This window comes from Camelus bactrianus, chromosome 9, assembly GCF_048773025.1.
Source record: "Camelus bactrianus isolate YW-2024 breed Bactrian camel chromosome 9, ASM4877302v1, whole genome shotgun sequence".
NCBI classification, from domain to species: domain Eukaryota; kingdom Metazoa; phylum Chordata; class Mammalia; order Artiodactyla; family Camelidae; genus Camelus; species Camelus bactrianus.
This window is the reverse complement of record NC_133547.1, coordinates 6,279,538-6,299,395: the sequence shown is the minus strand read 5'-3', so window position 1 is coordinate 6,299,395 and position 19,858 is coordinate 6,279,538. Positions and strand designations below refer to the sequence as shown.

At 50.7% G+C, this 19,858-nt stretch overlaps 2 protein-coding genes across 9 annotated transcripts; one reads left to right on the top strand and one right to left on the bottom strand.

Moving 5' to 3' along the window:
• Positions 1–1,847: 1,847 nt before the first annotated feature.
• On the bottom strand, positions 1,848–13,627 carry NOSIP (nitric oxide synthase interacting protein). Of its 3 annotated transcripts, none has more exons than XM_045510707.2 (9): positions 13,487–13,627; positions 5,962–6,032; positions 5,255–5,360; positions 4,769–4,850; positions 3,626–3,785; positions 3,419–3,540; positions 3,077–3,264; positions 2,838–2,946; positions 1,848–2,656 (listed from the first exon to the last, which is right to left on the bottom strand). In XM_045510707.2, the coding sequence occupies exons 2-9, from the start codon at positions 6,029–6,031 to the stop codon at positions 2,585–2,587; spliced, it is 909 nt and encodes a 302-aa protein (XP_045366663.1). In that variant the 5' UTR covers position 6,032; positions 13,487–13,627; the 3' UTR covers positions 1,848–2,584. The 3 variants fall into 3 exon arrangements, with proteins under 3 accessions (XP_045366663.1, XP_010945284.1, XP_074225345.1); XM_010946982.3 differs by having other exon boundaries at positions 3,419–3,537; XM_074369244.1 differs by lacking the exon at positions 13,487–13,627 and adding an exon at positions 7,874–8,010.
• PRRG2 (proline rich and Gla domain 2) lies at positions 13,529–19,792 on the top strand. Of its 6 annotated transcripts, none has more exons than XM_010946984.3 (8): positions 13,529–13,664; positions 14,381–14,459; positions 15,119–15,213; positions 15,405–15,580; positions 15,758–15,797; positions 17,729–17,864; positions 18,710–18,856; positions 19,150–19,792. In XM_010946984.3, exons 3-8 carry the CDS (start codon positions 15,129–15,131, stop codon positions 19,166–19,168), a joined length of 603 nt encoding a protein of 200 aa, XP_010945286.1. In that variant the 5' UTR covers positions 13,529–13,664; positions 14,381–14,459; positions 15,119–15,128; the 3' UTR covers positions 19,169–19,792. The 6 variants fall into 6 exon arrangements, with proteins under 6 accessions (XP_010945286.1, XP_010945285.1, XP_045366665.1 ...); XM_010946983.3 differs by having other exon boundaries at positions 13,540–13,664; positions 15,079–15,213; XM_045510709.2 differs by lacking the exon at positions 13,529–13,664 and having other exon boundaries at positions 13,800–14,459; positions 15,408–15,580.
• The last annotated feature ends 66 nt before the right edge of the window (positions 19,793–19,858 follow it).

Here is a 19,858-nt window from a genome sequence, read left to right as displayed (position 1 = left end):
TTGGTTGTGGATGTTGAAGTGAGATTGCTCGGACATGGGGCCGGCATAGCTTTAGTATTACTAGATATAACCAAATTGCTTCCCCGGTTTCCATGTTCCCCAGTGTAGTAAAAAAGTTCCAGTGTCTCCACATCCTCGCCAACACTTATCATAAAGAACTTCTGAACTGTTTCTGCTTTTAGTTCTTCTATTGGTGACCCCCCTCCTCCAGATCAGCAGACGAAATCTTCAAGGCTTCCAAGACGGGGGTCTGTAATGTCAGATCTTTGATTTTTTAAAAATTGAGTTATAAATTACCTACTAAAAAGTTAGCTCTTTAAAGTGTATAATCCAGTGATTTTTAGTTAAATGTACAAGGTTGTACATCCATCACCACTAATACAGTACTTTTTCATCACCCCAACAGCAAATCAGTACTTTAGTCACTCCCCAATTCCCTCTCCCCAGCCCCACCACAGTCAAGGTACAGAATCAATCCATTGCCCCTCCCCAAATTCTCGTTACACCCCTCGTAGTCAATTCCTCCCCCTTCCCTGACAACCAAGGATTTGCTCCCTGTGTGTAGTTTCCCCTTTCCAGAATAAGTCTCCTCACTTAAATATCTCAACAAATAATTTCAACTGCCTTAATTTGCAATTGTGGGTCCATTGAGGCTGAAGCCACCAGTGGGCACACCCCACCCAGGACAAACTCCACCACGTCCATTTCTTGCTTTAAACTTTAGACCAGTATCTAGGGAACCTCTGTGGAGAAAAGACAAGATATGTTTCCACTTCCGGTCCCTCCCTTCTGGTGCAGCTTCAGCTGTGGTATGACTTTTGCTTCCTCTCATTACCTTTGAAATCTTAAAGGAAACTTCTCTCTGAGCACAAGGACCGACCCCCACCCCACCCCTCCCCGTAAAGAGTGTCTCAGGGGGCCTGTGAATTTAAGAGTGGGGTTTTGGCTCCTTGTGGAAATACAGGTGCAAGACTAGAAATCCTCGAAGTCTTTATCTGGGGTGGGGGGTGGTCTCTATCACATACGAACAGGATCGGAGTCCTTGCGTGGAGGGGCTGGAAGGACTTGGGGTGGTTGAGGGATCTTGGGAGAAGAGGACCAAGATTAAGGGTCTTTAGGGAAGGAGGGGTGATCTGAATCGTTCTGGGTATAAAGGGACGGGGTGGGAGCTTGCTAAGGTTGGTGTGGAGGTGGGCAGTGCGGCAAATCTAGGGGAGGAAGGATACAAAGGATGTGGGGAAGGGCAGGACTGAATCTGGGGTGGGGGGTACCTGGATGAACCCGGATACAGCTACGGCCTTGAGCAGTGACTTTGGGCAAGTTGTCTTCACAGCCTCAGTGAGCTGTTCTGTGAAATGGGTGTCAGCATCCTTCTCTCAAGATTCTCACTGGGACTCAAGAAGACTGTACATTGAGAGGCCCAGATGGCAAGGGTTCCTTTAATATCAGCAGCACCTGAGTCAGTTTCCTGGGACTGGGAGCCCAAGAGTGGGGTGTGAAGGCTCTTAGGGACCAAGGGAAGGTTCTAGAAGTGTCTGAGAGAGCAAATGCTGGGTTTGGGGGGGGGCTCTCTGGGGTGTAAGGATAATGCCACCCATGCTCCTGCTAAAACCTTTCCCTGCAGTCAATGCACCACACAGTCCTGCACCAGACAGGGGTTTGCCCTGCAGTCAAGGACATGTCCTGGCCCTGTGACTCTCACCTGGGCATTAGATCAGATGACGTTTTACCAAAATGAAAAAGTAGAGACTGTTCACTGAACAGTGCAGTATGTGCATGGAAATCTCACTTTGGTTGAAAACATTCACATGTGTACCTGCAGAGAGACCGGGAAGGACAAGACCTGCTCAGGGAGGCAGGACTTAAAGTCTTTATTTTTTTAATCTTTGTTTGACTGTACACTCTAATTTTCCACACTGTACAGGGTCTGCTTTTGTGATTCAATGGTTGCTAAAAACAGAGCTTTAAGGGCTGCCCCTGCTTCTGAGTCAAATCTGAGCTCCAGGCAGGTCCACCAGGCCCAGGGACTCTGACCTCCTCCCACTCTTCAACACCCCCCCCCCGCCCCACCAAGTACTCTGCGGCCTCCGGGCCTTTGCACTTGCGGTTTCCTCTTCCTTTTCACCCCCCAGCAGTCAAGTGTTGGGGGAAGGGGTGTTCTCGATCCCCTTCTCTAGACTAGGTGCCGCTGCTCCCTCTTGCTCACTGCACTTCATTTCCTTTGGGTTTCTTATCACACTTTGCTCTGGGAGACTCATTCCCAGACCTCTCACGGGCTTCAAATGGATGTGAGCGGATCTGTATTTAGCCTGTTCAGGTGGCGCCCTCAAGAGGTCGCGGGGCAGACTCCGACTTCTGGCCACTCAACCCATTTAAGGCTGTGCATTTGCATTCGATTCAGATTTGACTTTTGACGTGAGACCACATCAAATACTCTTAGCCCACGCTTTCAAACTGCAGTCACGCTGGGGTGCTGCTCGCGTGGCCCGGCCTCCTCGCCCGCTGTCCCTGGGCTCCGGGGCGATAAATGAAGGTGCCACATAGCCGGTTGCATCCAAGCCCGTTTATTTGGTTTCGGGCACACTCAGGCCTGCATCACCGGCCTGGACTTCTCGGCCTGCAGCTTCACTCCGGAGCCTGCGAAGCCCGTCCCGCCCTAGACAGGGAGAAGAGGCGGAGGTGGAGGCGGCGCACGGCTGCGGGACACCCTAGCTGGGGGGGCGGGGTTTGTGGTGAAGGGGCGTGGCCTGGGCGGGTCTTCTGAGAGGAGGGCGGGGTCCGGGGTAGGGAGGGCCGGTACCGAAGGTAAGGGAACCAGGAGGAGGGGCGTCGCTCACCCGCTGCAGTACGATGATGTCGCGGTCTGTGAGCTTCTCCCCATTCACAGGGTCCACCATGTCCTTGCGAATCAGCTTCTCCACGCACTCGAGGGTGACCACGGCCCCACTGAGGTGAGGACGAGGGCACAGGGAACAGAGGGCACAGGGATCAGAGGCCACGGCCCGAAGAGGAAGAGCCATACCTCAGGTCCTGCCCTGTCCCACAGGTCCCCAAGCCGACCCCCCAGGTGACTCACGAGGGCCGCAGCACGGCGCAAGGAGTGGCGTTGCTCAGGCTGTCGCGGGTCACGGCGCAGACGTAGCGCTCGCTGCGCGTGATGAGCCCCACGCGGTCCACCGAGCTGTCCAGCGGCGTGAAGCGCACAGGCGTCAGGTCCGACATGCGCAGCGGCTTCCCGGACATGGGGCAGGTCACGATGCGGGACTGGGAAGCGAGAGGGGGCGGGATCAGCAAGCAGGGCTAGAGCCAGGTGGAGGGAGGACAGGGTCCCTGTGAGGGAGGAGAGGGGGGGCCCTTGGGAACCTGACTCTTTCTGGCAAAGTGGGCTCACGGGCGCTCCCTGGGGTGGGGGGCTCACCGGCTTCTCCAGCTTCGTGGCCTTGGCCTCAGGGGTCAGCGACGGGATCCAGAAGCTGGGCAGCGCTTTGTCCTTGTCCTTGCCTGCGGGGCCTGCGCTGGGCCCAGGTTGGCCATCATCTGCTGGGGGAAGAGGCGTTCGGACACAGCACCCAGGGAAGCACACCGCGGGGGCAGCCCCCCTGAAGTCTGCCTGCTTCCCCCTTACCTGAGTCGTTCCCCGAGGCGGCCTTGGGCGTGAAGGGGTTGAGGGGCCGGCTCACGATGGCTGCTTCCTTCTCCAGGAAGCCCCTCACCTGGTCCTGCGCTGCCGCCCGCTGCAGCTCTTTCTTCTCCTCACGCCGGGCGCCCCGCTGCTTCTCGTAAGCCTGCAGGCAGCCAGGGAGAAGTGAGCAATGCATCCTCCCATGGGTCATGAGTTTGAGGCACCCCAGGTAGGGGCTGGGGTGGTTCTTTAATTTTAAAGGCCAGTAAATCGGGCCTACCCGGGGGGAAGCTCCCAGCAGAGGCTGTTTGGTGGAGGCTGGTGACTGCCTGGGTGATAATCTTTAATCAGCTGTACAGTGATCCATGCTGGGCCCCTGTTGCCTTATACCAACTGTAAGACACTTAGGCCATTTCCCCTTTGGGAGTTCAGGACTCGATGGCTTCTTTGTTCCTTGGTGGCACACTGGTCAACTACATGGCTGGAGACAGACCACCAGGGCTCATTCCCTGCCCTTTGTCCCTGATTAGCTCTGTATCCTCCATAAGCACTGTGACCGCTCCTGGCCTCTGTTTCTTCATCTGTAAAATGGACTAATAATGGCAACCTATGCTGGAGGCTCCCTGGATCACATAGGATGACTTTTTAAAACACTTAGCACCTGGCCAGGCACATAGTAAGTGCTCAAGAAATGTTACCTGTGGGCCATATTACATTAATTATACAGTATATCTATAATTTATTTATTGTATGATGTATGCACTGCCATGACCCTGTTGTCATGTGAGCTGGGAACATGGGAGGGTGAGAGCCCCCCTTCCTGCCCCAGGGGCCTGCTGTCTAGTGGGGGAAGTGGGCATGTGCAGACAACCATATGGAGTCACATGTGACAAGTGCCAAAGAAGAGGTGACAGAGGCAGGCCCTCGGGGCCCTGGACTAGCGAGAGGTCAGAGGAGGCAAGACCTGGGCTGAAATCTGGAGCGTAAGAGGGACTGAATCAGGAGACATGGGTGGGGATGGTGCAGTGGGCAGAGAGAACAGAGCAGGGAAAGGCCTGGGGGGAAGGGACTCAGACAGAGGAGAGGCCCAGAGTCAAAACTGCCTGCTCGTGCCCACACCCCCTTCTCCATCTCCATCTCCACCACCTTCATCTGCCGAGCGATCTCCTTCTTCTGGTGCAAGATGTACTCCAGGATCGCCTCGCGCTCGTATAGGTAGCCATCTGGGCTGCAGAGAGAGGAGGGGATGAGAAACCGGGAACCACATTCCACTCGCACCACCATCTCTATAAAACAGACCAGGTATCAAACACATGTTTGGTCAATGGACTAAGTACCTTCTACCCATTATCTCTCTGAAGCCTTTATGGGACCAGAAGAGGCAGGTAATGGAGAGCACTCCACACGTGAGCTGTTGTTACCGGCCGGCCCTACCCTCTATTGTGAATGTATTCTTTCCCACACCCTTAAGCAAACTAGGATAATGACCCTGTCTCAGAGAACACTGAGGCTCCGTGAGGGTAGGTGGCTTGCCCAGGGTGCCCCGGCTGTGCAGACCCACGCATACAGCCCTCTCCACACAGTTCCACTGTCCTCGGCACCCTGACCCACCCTCCCATGTTCCCAGCTCACGTGACAACAGGGTCATGGCAGGGCTGCAGAGACAGGCAGCAGCAGTCAAAGTCCTTGACGGCATCCCGGCTCAGTCGAATGTTCTGGGTCCCATAGCCTGAGGCCGCTGGGGACAGAGACAGGCAGAGGGATGGAGAGATGGGAGACGTACCCCACTCCAAACCCGGGGAGCGACGCACAGAGAGGACTCAGAGGTGCAGGAATTCGAGAGAACAGGTGGTCGAGAGATTGGGCTGTGTGTCTGTGTTGGGGGTGGTGGCTGCACAAGCTACACGAAGGTGTTCATCCCCAGAAGGTACGGGACAGACAGGCCCTGTCAACGAGGCAGCTTGGGGGAGAGGTGCATGGCTGACTCCCCTTGGACCTTCTGGCTCTGTAACCAAACTCAAGTGCCTATACCTCTCCGGGCCTAGGTTTCTCCCTCTGGAATAGGGCCCCAACAATAGTGATTCCTTCCTCGGTGGGTACGAGGAGGCTTAGATGAGTTCAAACACGAAGGCACTGAACAACCACCACAGGGCAGGCTGAGGGCTGCTGGCTCATGTGGCTGTTACTTACACGGTCATGACCATCAGTCACGTGAACTGTTAATTACACGGTCAGGACCATTAGTCGGGGGAAAGACACACATGGAAAGTACAAACAGAGGTGCAAGTGACACGATGACTTTGAGATCTATTTGCCTCATCCTGTCTCAAGCCCAGTACCTGTGTCCTTCTTTTTCTCGTGGTAGGTGTAGACGGCCCCTGCCGTGCAGTTCTTGCCATGTCGCGTCATCCTGGGGGAAGGAAGGGACAGTGGCAGGGCTGTGGTGGCCATGCAGGGAGGACTGGACTTTTATGGCCCCCAGATCTGATCTGATGGGAAAGTTGGGTGTGGGGCAGGGGAAGACAGTTTTACACATGTTAAGTGGTTAAGAAGTGCCTACATTGTCCAAAAAAAAAAAAAAAGCACTTGACCCGGAAGAAAACCTGAAGTTTGCTTGTTGTGAGTTACTGTGAGGTGGTGGAAAGAGGGTTAATTGGAATCTGATGGGAAGTTCTAGCACCAGATTGGATGGGTGGGGCTGGTAACACACGTGGGGAACTGGAACGCCCAGTAGAGGTTTGGCTGGTCTGAGTGTGCTCCGTGTGCCTGTATGTTCATTTCAACTGAGTGCATCTGGGTTCACTTAGGTGCAATTTCCGTTATGCTTAAATGCTCCATAACTGATTATCAATTGGACTGGAATTAATTCCCAGTTTTCAAAACAAGTGTTATAGCAGAAGTGACTGTATTTAGGACCTTGGCAAATCAGCAAGAAAAACCCAGCTAACCCCAAAAGAAAAAGCAGAGGACATGAAGAGATTAGATTTACAGAAGCAGCTCAGACTACCAAGTGGATGGAGACATGCCTCAAACTCTCCTCCTGGGAAAACTACAGTGAGATATCATTTACATCTGTCATCAGGCTGGAGGACGAAACCTGGAAATCAGGATAAGACCACAGTGGGGGTTGGTCAGAGGAACCCTCAGGTGATGCTTGGGGAACATGGGCTGGTGGCACTTCAGCCAAGTTAGTGCAGGCGCTCCTGAATGTCCTGAAGACATTCTCACAGACACCCACTAGGGAGCCTGTATAAGGGTGTTTCACAGTCATGTTATTTACACCGGAGAGGAGTCCAAGGCGACTGAATATCCTGCCCAGGCAAAATGATTAGTGACTGCCCACCATAGAGACTAACTACCCAGAGGTGAGATGCAACTGACTAGGTGTGTCCAAAGCATCGGGGGTGAGTCTTAAAAACATAATGCTAGGCAGAAAAAGTAACAAATAAAACAATCTATACATGCACAATACGATGCATCTAAGAATGGGTGCCCACGGAGGGGAGGGGACTGATGAGGGAATAGAAAAGAATAAATCAATGAAACAAGGAGTGGGGTGTCTGGATCAGCATGGGCAGAATTAAACAGTAAAACCTTCTGCCTGGGCTGGAGTCCAGGGCTGGCCCCCTACTCGCTGTGACTCTGGACTGGTGATTTCCTCTCTGAGCCTTTTGATAAGAAGTGGGGAAAACCATGGGGTCTAGCTGGCGTGATCGGATTGCTGTGTGGACTAAATGAGGTCATGCTCACAGCCTGGCATATGGAACCTTCAGGAAATATTCTCTCCAGCTCTCTGGATGCAAGGAGGATGCAGAAGGCAGGGGAGGGGGACACAACCAAGAGCTCCCAAAAAGTAAAAAGCAACTTCATCTTTATTTCCCCCTTCTGGATGCTTTCAGAAACTTGCCTTTCACATGCAACACTCTCTGAGCTACGAACCTTGCTCTCCCTCTACTGGCGTCTTCCTCCCAGAAGCCAATCTTTGTTTTGCAGGTTTATTTACATAGAACAGATGCACAGACCTTAAGGATGCAGTTTGACCGTGTTTCTGACAAACGTATACACCCTTGTAACTACCATCCCCAACGAGTTCTGGAACGTTTCCATCACCCCAGCAGCGGCCACTGCGCTGCTGGCAGAAGCTAACCTTGGTGAAACACCCCAATTCCGCCCACGGCCCCTCCTCTGACTTCCCCTCACCCCCAAGCTTTGGAGCAAGTGTCCAGCACCTGCTGCCCCTCCCTCACTCACCTGCCACCAGCTCCTCCGCCTCGGCCCCCTGGCTTCCGCCCCAGCCCCCCCAACTGCCGCTCATGAAGGTCGGGTTCACCTCCTAAGGGACAAATTCCCCACTCTATTCTTAGTTGTCAACTGCCTTGACCCTCTGCGCTGGTATTTGGCACTGGGCTGCTTGTCCTGTGGCCAAGCTCTTTGGCTTCATGGACCGGGACATCTTCCCTCTGAGAGGGAGGGGAGCCGCTGTAGGGGTAGCATTTCTTTACCTCTCCGGGCGGGTGTGGGAATGATCCCAAAGGACGCTGCTTGAGCCCTGACCCCATGCCAACTCTCTGAGCTCCCATCTCATCAACTGTGGACCTCAGCCTCCCTCTGAAGTCTGCCCCCTCACCATCTCCACTTCACAGAGGAGCAAACTGAGTCATGGAGGTGAAGTCGTTTGCTAAAAACAGTGGTTCTCAAAGGAAGGACCAGGGACCCAGGGGGGCCCCTAAGATATTTTCAGGGAGCCCACAAAACTATTGCCATAACATTAAAACGCATTTGCCTTTGTTCCTGTTAGTCTCTCACAAGCAGACAGCAGAGTTTTCCAGAGGCTGTGTGACTTGTGCTTGTGCATCCTTGGGTTTTAAAAATGGCTGTTCTATTACACAGAGTGAAAGAAGCCAGGAATGAAAGGAATCTTGTTGATTCCATTTATATAAAAGGTCCAGAACAGGCAGATCCATAAGGACAGAAAGCAGATTGGTGGCTGCCATGGGCTGGGAGAAGGGAAGATGGGGAGTGGTTTCTAAGGGGTCTTGGGTTTCCTTCCACAGTGATGAAAATGTCCTGAAGTCAGAAAGTGGTGATGGATGCAAAATTATATGAGATCGTATTATATGAGAACCCGCTGAATTGTTGGCTTTAAGTGGGTGAGTTTTGTAGTATGTGAATTCTATCTCAATAAAAACATTTTACTGTCTGTTTTCATTTCTTTTTTCTTTTTGGTTTTCATTTCTGACATGGCAAATCTTTTTTATTTTATTTATTTTATTTTATTTTATTTCATTTTCATTCCATTCTATTCAATTTCATTTCATTTCATTTTTGTGACAAGGTAAATCTTGACAAAGAAAACTCTCCACAAACTCTTTTGAAGTCCTCAAAGATTTTTAAGATCCTGAGAGCAAAAATTTGGAGAACCGCTGGCCACGGTTTTTGGGAGGGCAGGGGTTGGCAGGTTTTCTCAGAAAGCTGAGTTTTCACACCACAGCACTATAGCCTCCTTGGTAAGGCTGATTCCTAAACAGAAAACCCAACTACTACGCTCTGCCATCACTCATATTTCAGAGAGGACCCATCCAAAGTCACATCAGCTACTATTTGTCATCATCCCCATTTCAGAGAGGACAAAACAGGCCCATGGAATCCCCCAGCTGGGGGAAATGGCAGAGCTGGATCTGAACCCCAGCAGCCAGGCTCTGGAGCTGCCCCCATAACCATGTGACAGCTATCTCCTCTGGGAAGGTCACCATTCGAGAAGGCAGGCTAACCCAGGCCTGTTCCCCTACGGAGCTTTCAAAATCCAGCGCCTCTTTCAACACATCTCAATTCGGACACGAAATTTTCACTGGAGAAACTTGTCCTGTATTTAGGTTTTATGACATTTACAAGCACAATGGTATGTTCACATGCCCTGCTTATTCCAAATGTACTTTTTTTTTAAGTTTATCTTTTTCCAGGGGTAATATTGGTATTGTTTTTAAAAAGCAGTTTGTTTTTGGGGGGGAGGGTAATTAGGTTTGTTTATTTATTTGTTTATTTATTTACTGGAGGTACTGGGAATTCGACCCAGCACCTTGTGCATGCTAAGCACACGCTCTACCACTGAGCTGTACCCCACGTCTTCTAAACACACTTAAAGGTTTTCCAGTAACCAAAGCAAGTACTGGTGCTTGAATTTAAATTAATTAAAATAAAATCATTAAAAAAGACAGCCCCTTGGTGGCACTAGCCACATATCAAAGTGCTCCCCAGCCTCTGGGGACTAGTGGCTGCTTTGTTTAAAAAAACCTGCCCACAATACCATTAACATGTTAATAGTTCCTCAACATCCTCTACTATCCAGCTGGTGGTCAGCTGATTATCTCCTGCCTTTTTCTACAGTTGGTTTGAATCCTGAACCTCCTGGCGGGGTCAGAGAGCCCTCTGAGAACTAAAGGATGCTACCAGCCCCCTCCATAGAAGGGTGTGTGTATCACAAGGCCCTCTCAGGGGGGCAGAGGCCTCTGTGTTAAAGGAACCCAAAGGGCCAATTACACTCAAGGAAATCACAGACAGAAATAGGACGCATTGAAATCGGGGAAGAGGGAGCTCCCTAGGAGCAAAAGCGAGTGTCTGAGATGTTCTATTAATAATGGCTGAGAGGGAGGGTATAGCTCAGTGGTAGAATGCGTGCTTAGCATGCACGGAAGTCCTGGGTTCAATCCCCAGTACCTCCATTAAAACAAACAAACAAACAAACAAAACCTACCCCCCCCAAAAAGAAAAACTGTATGCAGTGCTGTCTGTCAATTATATCTCAATAAAACTGGAAGGGAAAAAATAAAACACCACCTGAAGCCCCCGATCAATCTCACCATCCCTAAAAGTGGGACAGCCAGGCAAAAGGCAACATGAAGCTAGCAGCTCTTAAGTAGCTATGCCAAAAAAAAAGGCTGAATCTTAATTTAATCAAGTCTTTAGATTTCATTTTCTGATTCTAGGAAGCCAGAGGTGAAGAGCAAGGATCCACTGGAATGGGCCAGGTAGTAAAGATTTTCAACTTTGTGGGCCACATGGCCCCTGTTACAACTACTCAACTCTGCCCTTGTACGACCAAGCAGCCACGGACAGTATGTAAAGGAATGGGTGTGGCTGTGTTCAGATAAAACTTTATTTATGGACACTGATAGCTGAATCACATATAGGTGTCACAGGCCACAAAATATTATTCTTCTTTTGATTTTTTCCCATTATTTAAAAATGTTAAAACCATTCTTAGTTTGCAGGCTGCACAAAAACAGGTGGTGGCTGCAAATCATTGGACAAAGGAATTGTATCTAGAATATTCAAGAAACCTACAACCCAATAATAAAAAGACAACCCAGTTTAAAAATGGACATAGAGGGTGGGATGGGGTGGGTATAGCTGAGTGGCAGAGCGGGTGCTTAGCATGCATGAGGTCCCGGGTTCCCCAGTGTCTCCATTAAAAAAAAAAAAAGGATTAAAATAGACAGCTCTCCAAAGAGGATATATAAACGGCCAATAAGCCCATGAAAAAAACTTCCACATCATTCATCATGAGGGAAATGCAATCAAAACCACAGTGAGATCCCAGTTCACACCCCCTGGAGGACTATAATAAAAAAGTCAGATCATAACAAGTGTGGAGAAACTAGAACCCTCACACAGAGGACGGGAATGGAAAATCCCACTTTGGAAAAGTCTGGCAATTCCTCAAAAGGTTGAACACAGAGTTACCATTTGAGCAATTCCACTTCCAATAGAAATGAAGACATGCCCACACACAAACTTGTACACAAGTGCAAGCAAGCCCCAAAGTGGAAAGAACACAAATGTCCACTGACTGATGAATGGATAAACAAAATACGTATATCTCATATTCTTCGGCCTTAAAAAGAAGTACTGAATCTACTATATGGCACCAGGAACTACATTCAATCTTATAATAGCATATAATGGAAAAGAATCTGAAAAGAAAAAACTGTATGTTTCTGTATAACTGAATCACTTTGCTGTACACCTGAAACTAACACTGTAAATCAACTACGCTTCAATAAAAAATTTTAAAAAGTACTAATACATGCTACAAAATGGATGAACCTTGAAAACATTATGCTAAGTGAAACCAGACAGAAAAACAATTCCTTTTATGTGAAATGTCCAGATTAGGTTAATCCATAGAGCTAAAAAGTAGATTAGTGGTTGCCTAGGGTGTGGCGGAGGTCGGGGTTTAGGGGGAAGGGGGAAGGGAGACTGGGGAATGACAGCCAATGGGTACTGGATTTCTTTGCGGAGTGAAGAAAATGTTCTAAAACTGACAGCGGTGATGGCTGCACAATTCTGTGGATATACTAAAACCCACTGAATTGTACACTTTAAATGGGTGAACTACATGTTATGTGGATTATATTCCAATAAAGCTTATGGAGGCCAGCAGGCTTTGGGTTTAGCCTGCTGACCCCTGGTGTGAAGGAATAAGTGAAAGGTGATTACAGGAAAGTGAAATGATAAATTTAGATGGATGGTGGAATGATAGCAGAATAACTGACCTAGCTTCTTCAATAAATCAATTGCACTAAAAACAAAACAAAACAAAACAGAACAAAACAAAACAAAAAAACCCAGGGTAGGGTGGAGGGTAAACTGTTCTAAATTAAGAGCAACTTAAGAGGGGGTGGAAGGGTGAACTGGTAGTTCCGGATTTGCAGATACTACTATATATAAAATAGATAAACAGCAAGGTCCCACTGAATAGCACAGGGAGCTATATCTATTCAATACTTTGTAAGAGCCTATAATGAAAAAGAATATGAAAAGGTATATATGTTCGTATAACTGAATCACTATGCTGTACTCCAGAAATTAACACAACATTGTAAACCAACTATTCAAATTAAAAAAAAAGAGAGAGAGAAAAAGAGCAACTTAGGGGACATAATGATTTGAATGGATCCTGATGAAACCCAATCTGATGAAACTCAATCAAATTAAAGTTTTTAAAAGGCATTTTTTTGAGGTACAGAATTTGATTACTGACCAAGTAACAGATAATAGTCTAATATTATGGTTGCTTTTGTACAGTGTGATCATGGTATTGTGGTCATGTAAGAAAATATCCCTGCTTTTTACACATGTATCGTGAAGTATGCACGGATGAAATGTCACGATGGATAAGATTTGCTTCATGTATTTAATTAAAAAAAGATACTCAAATATGGCAAAAATATTAATAACTGGTAACTTTGGGCGATATTCTTACATTATTCTCTCGCTTTTATATAAATTTGAACATTTTCATGGCAAAATATTAAGCTGAAATTGCTTTAAGGACACTTGAAGACCCAGGTTCACACCGAACAGCAGCACCATCAGGATGCGAACCCAGGACTGCCTGACTCCAAAGCTCCATAGAGGAAAACGTTAAACCCTACAGCAACTCCGAGGGGGAAGGGGCTGTCAAAAAGGTGCAAAGAGGTGGCAGCAGGGGACCACACAATCCTTCTCCGCCCTCCCCTTCACAGTGTGGGAAACTGAAGCCAGGAAAGGGGTGCTCCTTCCTCAACTCTCACTCCTTAGACTCCCAGGAATCCCAGTTCCCTCCGTCCCCTGGTACCACCGGCCCATCTGTCTGCACTGAAACTACAGCTCTCCCGAGAACTGCTGGATGAAGGTTTGGCTCCCTCCAGGGATTTCTGGGACCTGTAGTTCAGCTTCAGACTTGGGGAGCCTAGAGTGCCCTGTTAATGACTGCCAGGAAGTTGGAAATTCAAAATCTTGTCCCAGTATCCCTCAAGACCCCAAGACTCTAGCCCGCGGGAAGGGGATCGCAGTAACACTATCCTTCCACCGCCTGGAACTCACCTCACAAAAGACACCTCTTTCCTCGGTTGCTGCTTCAACTGTGCCCCTACACCGGAAAGGAGCGCTGTTTTCTCTCTCCGCTCCGCTCACTTCCGCTTGGTGGAAGAGATCGGAAGTATATATACCCCTAGACGGAAGTAGGTCTGCCCCTAGTTGCCGAGGTATCTCTTCTGGCTTGGTAAGTACTCCCTTCTTCTCTTCCTCCCTCCGGAAACGTAGGTGGCAATTCGAAGGTTCCGGTCGGTGAAACTGGTGTGACTAGGGGGCGCGCTTAGTATATACTAGGCGTTTTCCTGGGCGGGCGATTTCTTCCTTGTACCCGGGTTTTGCGTCTCTCCAAGCCCGTGTTTAAGAGCTAACCACTTCCCCCAGAGATTGGGGAGCCTGTTTTTCGACTTTTCTGCTGCAAAATAAGAGACAATAGAGAAGGGACAACTCCTCTGTCCCTACTTTATAAATGGAGCAGTTGAGAAGTCGGAAGTCAAAGGCGTTCAAATTACCTCAGGAAACAGGAATTTACTACGCCGTAACTCACCTATCCCCAGGGGCCAAGGCATAAATTTCCCGCCAATTTCGACATATCTAGATATCTGGGGACCAAAATGTTTATTTTCCTAGCTCGGCCTGGCGAGCTCTCTAGGGGGCAATGGGATAGGAGGGGAGAAGGGACATAACAAATTCCCTAAGTGCCCACGGTGTCGGAGACCCTGGCCACCCTATGGGATTCTGGATCTTGGGCCCTTAATCATAAGGTCCCTTTAAATACTTTGTCCCTTACCTGAGTCCCGCCCAGGGCAGGTAATCGCAAACCCCGCCCCTCTGGCCAGAAACCGGGATCTGGCGACTACTGGGAGTAAGGCATCCCTCCTCCTTCTCCCCTCCCCTCTCCTCTAGCCCCCCTTCACAGCTGGCCGCAGCTGGCAGAGGAGGCCCAGATTAAGGAGAAGGGGACAGTGTTCACAAATCTGGGCAGGTAAGTGAATGTCCCTGGAGGCAGAGCCTGGCTTGGGGACCCTGGCGACCTGGCTCCCCACTCTTCTGGGACCCAGAAATTGGGGTTCCCAAACCCAGGAGTCCAGGACCTTTGTCCCCTCCTCCTCCTTCTGGACCCAAGAAGATAGGGCTCTGCTCTTACCTGTCCTGTAATCTTTGATCTCTGGGTGGATGTGGCAATGTGCACAGAGAGAGGCCAGTATACATGGAAATTACCAGGAAGGAAGGAATCCCGGTCAATGGACACGTTTATGAGCACCTACCATGTGCCTAAACCCGTGCTAGGTGCTGCAGACACAGCAGGAGAAAAAGCTAAGCTCCTGGCTCTAGTCTCTGGAGGCCCACTGCTTTTGCTGAAATTCTGCCTCTGAATCTTGCAAACTGTACGAACTTGGGCAAGTTCTTTTACCTCTCTGTGCCTCAGTTTCCTCATCTATCTAATGAGGTGAACCCAGCACCGCTGTAAAAGTAAAACTGAGTTGATAGAGATAAATGAACTTGAACAATGTCTGGCCCAGAATACAGGCTATTGTAAGTGTCTGCTATTATAATTCATGGACCACAGAATCTGGTCAGGGAGACCTTGCCTCATTTTCCAGGAGCTGAGGCGCTGATCATCTAACCACACCTGGTTCCTAGTGTACAGAATATGAGGGGCCACCCCTCTGTGCTGCTGCTATACCTGGGATTGACCACCTGCCTGGACACCTCAGCCAGTGTGGAGCAAGACCAAGGTGAGTGTTTAAGGGAACAGCTGGAGTCCAGGCACTGACATCCACCTTCCTCTGGCCCAGGAAAAACCCTGATTCTAGTTTCCTCCTTCCCCAGGACCCCATAGTCCTCTGTTCCCTTAAATTCAGGCTCTTCCATGTCCCCAGTCCTAGGAACCTTCCATTTTTCTGTCCCTTATGTCCTTTGGGTCCAGAAGTCTTCCTGGACTCTCCAGAAGCTCAGAGCTTCCTAGGCAGCCGTCGCCGGATTCCACGAGCCAATCACTGGGACCTGGAGCTGTTCACTCCAGGGAACCTGGAAAGGGAGTGTCAGGAGGAGAAGTGTTCCTGGGAAGAGGCTCGGGAGTACTTTGAGGACAATACTCAGACGGTGAGGGTCTGGGGTCCCCCGAGTCCCTCTGTCTTATCCAGGAACTGGGGGTTCCTGTCCCACAACTCCCTCTGACCTCATGCCTCGGAGATCAGGGTGGGCTGGTTTGGGGGGGGGTGTGGAAGCTCCCAGTTGACACACTGCCTTTCCCGCCTTCTCTATTCCTACCCGTTCAAGGAGCGCTTTTGGGAGAACTACATCTACAATGGCAAAGGAGGTGAGTTGGGGGAGCCCTCTTGTTCTGTACAGCTAAGGCAGCTTCTTCCTGCGGAGGCTAAGCCAACATCCTATCCTCCACTCCAAACTTGCCCCTTCTAATTCCATGCTCCCTGAGTTCCTGGAGGTGGTTGTCAGAGAAGCCCCCTCCTTTGAGGCTAGAGGAACCCACGACGTCTTATTCGGAGGAGGTCCCATGTCCCCAGGAAGAGGGAAATACAGTTGGAAGGAGAGACCCTGGCCCACCTGAGCTGCCCTTTGGAGTCCAGAGCCCCAGTACCTTCTACAGCTTGGTTGCTAGGGGGATTGCTCCCTAGCAACAGGGCTGGGCCAGGCCAGTCATGGAAGCCTGTCTCTCCTCACCTGCTCAATCAGCCCACCCCCAACCCCTCCTCTGAGTTCTGAGGCCCCATCTTGGCTGCAGCCTTGTTGCTAAGGGGGGGCTGCTCCTTAGCAACAGAGCCTGGCCAGGCTGGACCAACGAAGCCTGCTCTCACTACCTGGTTGGCTCCCCCTCCCCCACAACCCTATTCCAGCCCTGGCCTGGTTGCTAAGGAGGCCTTTTCCCTAGCAACCACACCTAGCCAGGCTCAGGACCCAAGGCCTCTTGCCCACAGGAGGAGCCCCCTTCAGGCACCAGACATCCCACCCCCTTGTGGCCTGGTTGCTAGGGGTGGATGCACCTTAGCAACAGGCCCTAAGTCTGGGCTGGAGTCCTCACATTGGTTGCTAGGGGAGGTAACTGCTTTGCTACAGGCCTATCAAGGCTTGGTGGCTCCTTGAATCCACCTGAAACATGTCCGGATTGGGAGGGTTCGGCTTCTTAGTGCAGCTTTTTGCTAAAAGGGCTAAAAGCCTGGGGTTTGCTGTTTGAGGAAAGCACCCCCCCACCCTGTGCTAAAGGAAGTTTCCCCTAGCAAGGCCTCATGAAGCCAGGGTCCTCCCTGGACACCCCTGCCCCCCACCAACTTCCTCAGTCATGAAGTCTTGGATTGCTAAGGGTGCTGCACCTTAGCCAAGGGTCCACATGAGTTCTAGACACCAGCAATCTGTTATTGAGGGGACATCCATAAATTCCTCCCTTGATCAATGAATTTTTTCCTAGCCTTCTGGTAAATGCCCAAGCCTTCCTCTAGATTCTGCTCCTTTTTCAGAGTGGAGGCCTTGCCTCTCAGTGGTCTGGTTAGTAAAAGGGACTGCATTCCAGTGGGGTCAGTGTTGCCAGTTGAAATACAAGACTTCCCCCTACCCCTCCAGTTAAATTTGAATTTCAAATGCAAAGGAATAATTCTTTAGTAGAAGTAGATTTCATCTATTCCATGGGACATTACTTATACTAAAAACTTATTAATTATGTATCTAAAGTTCACATTCACATTAAATAGGGTATCCTCATTATTATTCACTAAATTTAGCAATGCTAAGGGGGTTGGGGTATAGCTCAGTTGGTAAAGTGCATGCTGGGCATGCACGAGGTACTTGGTTTGATCCCCAATACCTCCATTAAAAAAAGAAAAGAAAAGGAAAGCAGTGCTCAGTGTGGGGGCCTGGAGAGTTGGCTACCTGAGCTCCCTACCCTAAATGTGTCAACAGCAATCTTAGGAGGGGCCTTTGTCCTCACAGTGATTCAGCTGCCGTATTTTCTAGTCCCTGATGATGTTATCCCAAGCCCTTTCTGCATTTAATTCATTGCATTTTTGCAACCTGTCAGGAAGGGGATATTTTTCCCATTTTACAGAACAGGAAATGGAGGCTCATAGAAGTGAGTGAGGTGAATTGCCTGAGGTCACACAGCTAGGAAGTAACCCCAGCTCTGCCTTCCATCTTAGGCAGTTCTTTTCCCTGAAGGTGGCCAGGGGCTGGGGGGCAGAAGGTATCTGGATGTTGGGATGGGTGGCAGCCCCTGAATTTGCGCCCCCCTCCCCCCTACAGGGCGTGGACGAGTGGACGTAGCAGGCCTGGCTGTGGGGCTGACATCAGGCATCCTACTGATTGTCCTGGCTGGTCTGGGAGCCTTTTGGTATCTGCATTACCGGCGGGGCCGGGGCCAGCAGCCCTGTCCTCAAGAGTAAGAGGGCTTTGGGGAAGAAGGGCTGGGTGCTAGAGAGCAGGATGAGTAGAGGTGGGAGGAAAAATGGACCTAAGGAGATGGGCCAAAGATGGGGGCAGATGGGTGTGGCTCAAAGATCAGAGGAGATAGGATCAGTGGAGAAGGAATCCATGAGATAGTCTACTTACGGCATCTGTGGCATCTGTCAGGCTATATCTTCAGTACCTGGCACGGGGTAGAAACTCAATCAATATTGGCTACCTGCTGTCTTTACAGGACCAAGTTTATGTGTGATTATCATTCTGGATATTGTATCTGGTGAAGCTACAACCTGTGGTCTGTGGGTGTCTGTGGGTGTCTGTGGTATGTCAGTTTCCGTGGTGACAAGGTGGAGCCGTGTTTGTGTGTGCCTGAGTTGTCTAGGTGAGTCTACATGAGTGGCAGGGTCTAAGAGAGGGCTGGAACATCAGTCTTGGAAGTAACGGAGGTCTTTTGAGGAAGAGCTGATGATCAGAGTGGATCTGGGAAATTTGTAACTAAGTGTATCTCCATGTTGTGTCTGTTTCTTGTGTGTCTGCCTGCCTCTCTGCGGGACTCTCTTTCAACATTGCTCTGCCTGTATCTGGAGCACATGTGTCTGTGCAGGAATCTGTCTCAGAAGTTGATTTCTGTGGCTGCCTGTCCCTGTGCATCTGCCTGTTCCTGTGTGGAGTCAGGTTGAAGGTGACCCTCTTTTTCCGGGGCCATCTCCCTTCCACCTGTGTCTACCACTCTCAGAGTCTCCGCCTCCCTAAATCCTTCCTCCTCCTAAGTCTCACTATCCTGTAGGTTTCCCTTTTTAACAGTGCATCTTCTGTCCCTAGGGCCGAGCTAATCAGCCCACTGAGTCCCCTGAGCTCGCCGGGCCTGCCGACGCCCCTACCTCCACCCCTACCCCCAGGTCTCCCCACCTACGAGCAGGCCCTGGCGGCCTCTGGGGTGCACGACGCACCTCCGCCCCCCTACACCAGGTATGGGGCTGGGCTTCGGCCGGGGGGCGGGGCGCAAAGAGGAGGGCACGGCCGGAGGAGGGGCGTGGGCTTAGGGGCGGGACTTGGAATTTTAAGTTTATTATCCGGGGCGAGGCTTGGAGAGCGGGGGCGTGGCTCAGTGTCCTGTGTGTGTGGAGCATTATAGGAGGGTGGGTCTTCTACCCAGAGGGTCCGGGATTGGCTGGGATGCCCAGGGCGGGTCGGAGTGGTCTTGGTTGAGGGGGGAAAAACAGCCGGGTCTTTCACTCCCCACTGTGCCCCTCCCCTTCCAGCCTCAGGAGGACCTGCTGAAGAGCTGCTTCGGAGCCGGGGTTCTCCGAACTGTGCCCCAGATTCGCACCGGATTCCGGAAACCCCCAGGCGTCTTAAAAGTCCAGAGCCGAGCTTAAGGGGTGATGGGAGTAGGGGTCGTCCGGCTAGAGGCCTACTCTAGCACACGTGTTTCCGCCGCGTACGCGTACACGCAAGTTCCCGGGTAACGTGTTCCCGCGTCCCTCGCAGGCCCCCCCATCTGACGGTGGGGCTACCAGCCAGCCCCGCCCCGGGGTAGGCGTGCTTGGAAACTCGGACCCTGGTGCGCAGGCTGGTTGTGCAGACTTAAGTGTGAGCAGGTGTGACAGCCATCGCTCTCAGTGTCACGGGCCACTCACACGCATGACCCTGCCTGTGCACACGCGCGTCTTCGTGCGCTCCCCGGGAGTGCACAGGGGCACTTTGCAATCCAGGGAAAGGGTGGGGTACATTTGCAAGCGTGTTCGGTTGGGCGCAGGCTCGCACTGCACCTGGGGGACTTGGGTTGAGCTCTTTCCCTAAATAAAAACCCGTTGGAAAAAGACCCCAAAAAGTGAGATGATGCAAAAAAAAAACCCAATCAAATAAACTGAACCGCGCTCTCGGGCGCGTCTGCGCACGGCAGACCTGGCTTTCTGTACAAATGCTGCGCCCTACACCCCCAGGCTCTGCTAGCGCTCAGTGTCTGCC

Coding starts and splice junctions, on each gene's coding strand:
- NOSIP (XM_045510707.2), bottom strand. CDS start 6,031: ATGACGCGACATGGCAAGAACTGCACGGCAGGGGCCGTCTACACCTAC. Junction 4,851..5,254: donor TGCCATGACCCTGTTGTCAC/GTGAGCTGGGAA, acceptor CTCTCTCTGCAG/CCCAGATGGCTACCTATACG. Junction 3,541..3,625: donor CGCCTCGGGGAACGACTCAG/GTAAGGGGGAAG, acceptor CTCTTCCCCCAG/CAGATGATGGCCAACCTGGG.
- PRRG2 (XM_010946984.3), top strand. CDS start 15,129: ATGAGGGGCCACCCCTCTGTGCTGCTGCTATACCTGGGATTGACCACC. Junction 15,581..15,757: donor TTGAGGACAATACTCAGACG/GTGAGGGTCTGG, acceptor TACCCGTTCAAG/GAGCGCTTTTGGGAGAACTA. Junction 17,865..18,709: donor CAGCAGCCCTGTCCTCAAGA/GTAAGAGGGCTT, acceptor TTCTGTCCCTAG/GGCCGAGCTAATCAGCCCAC.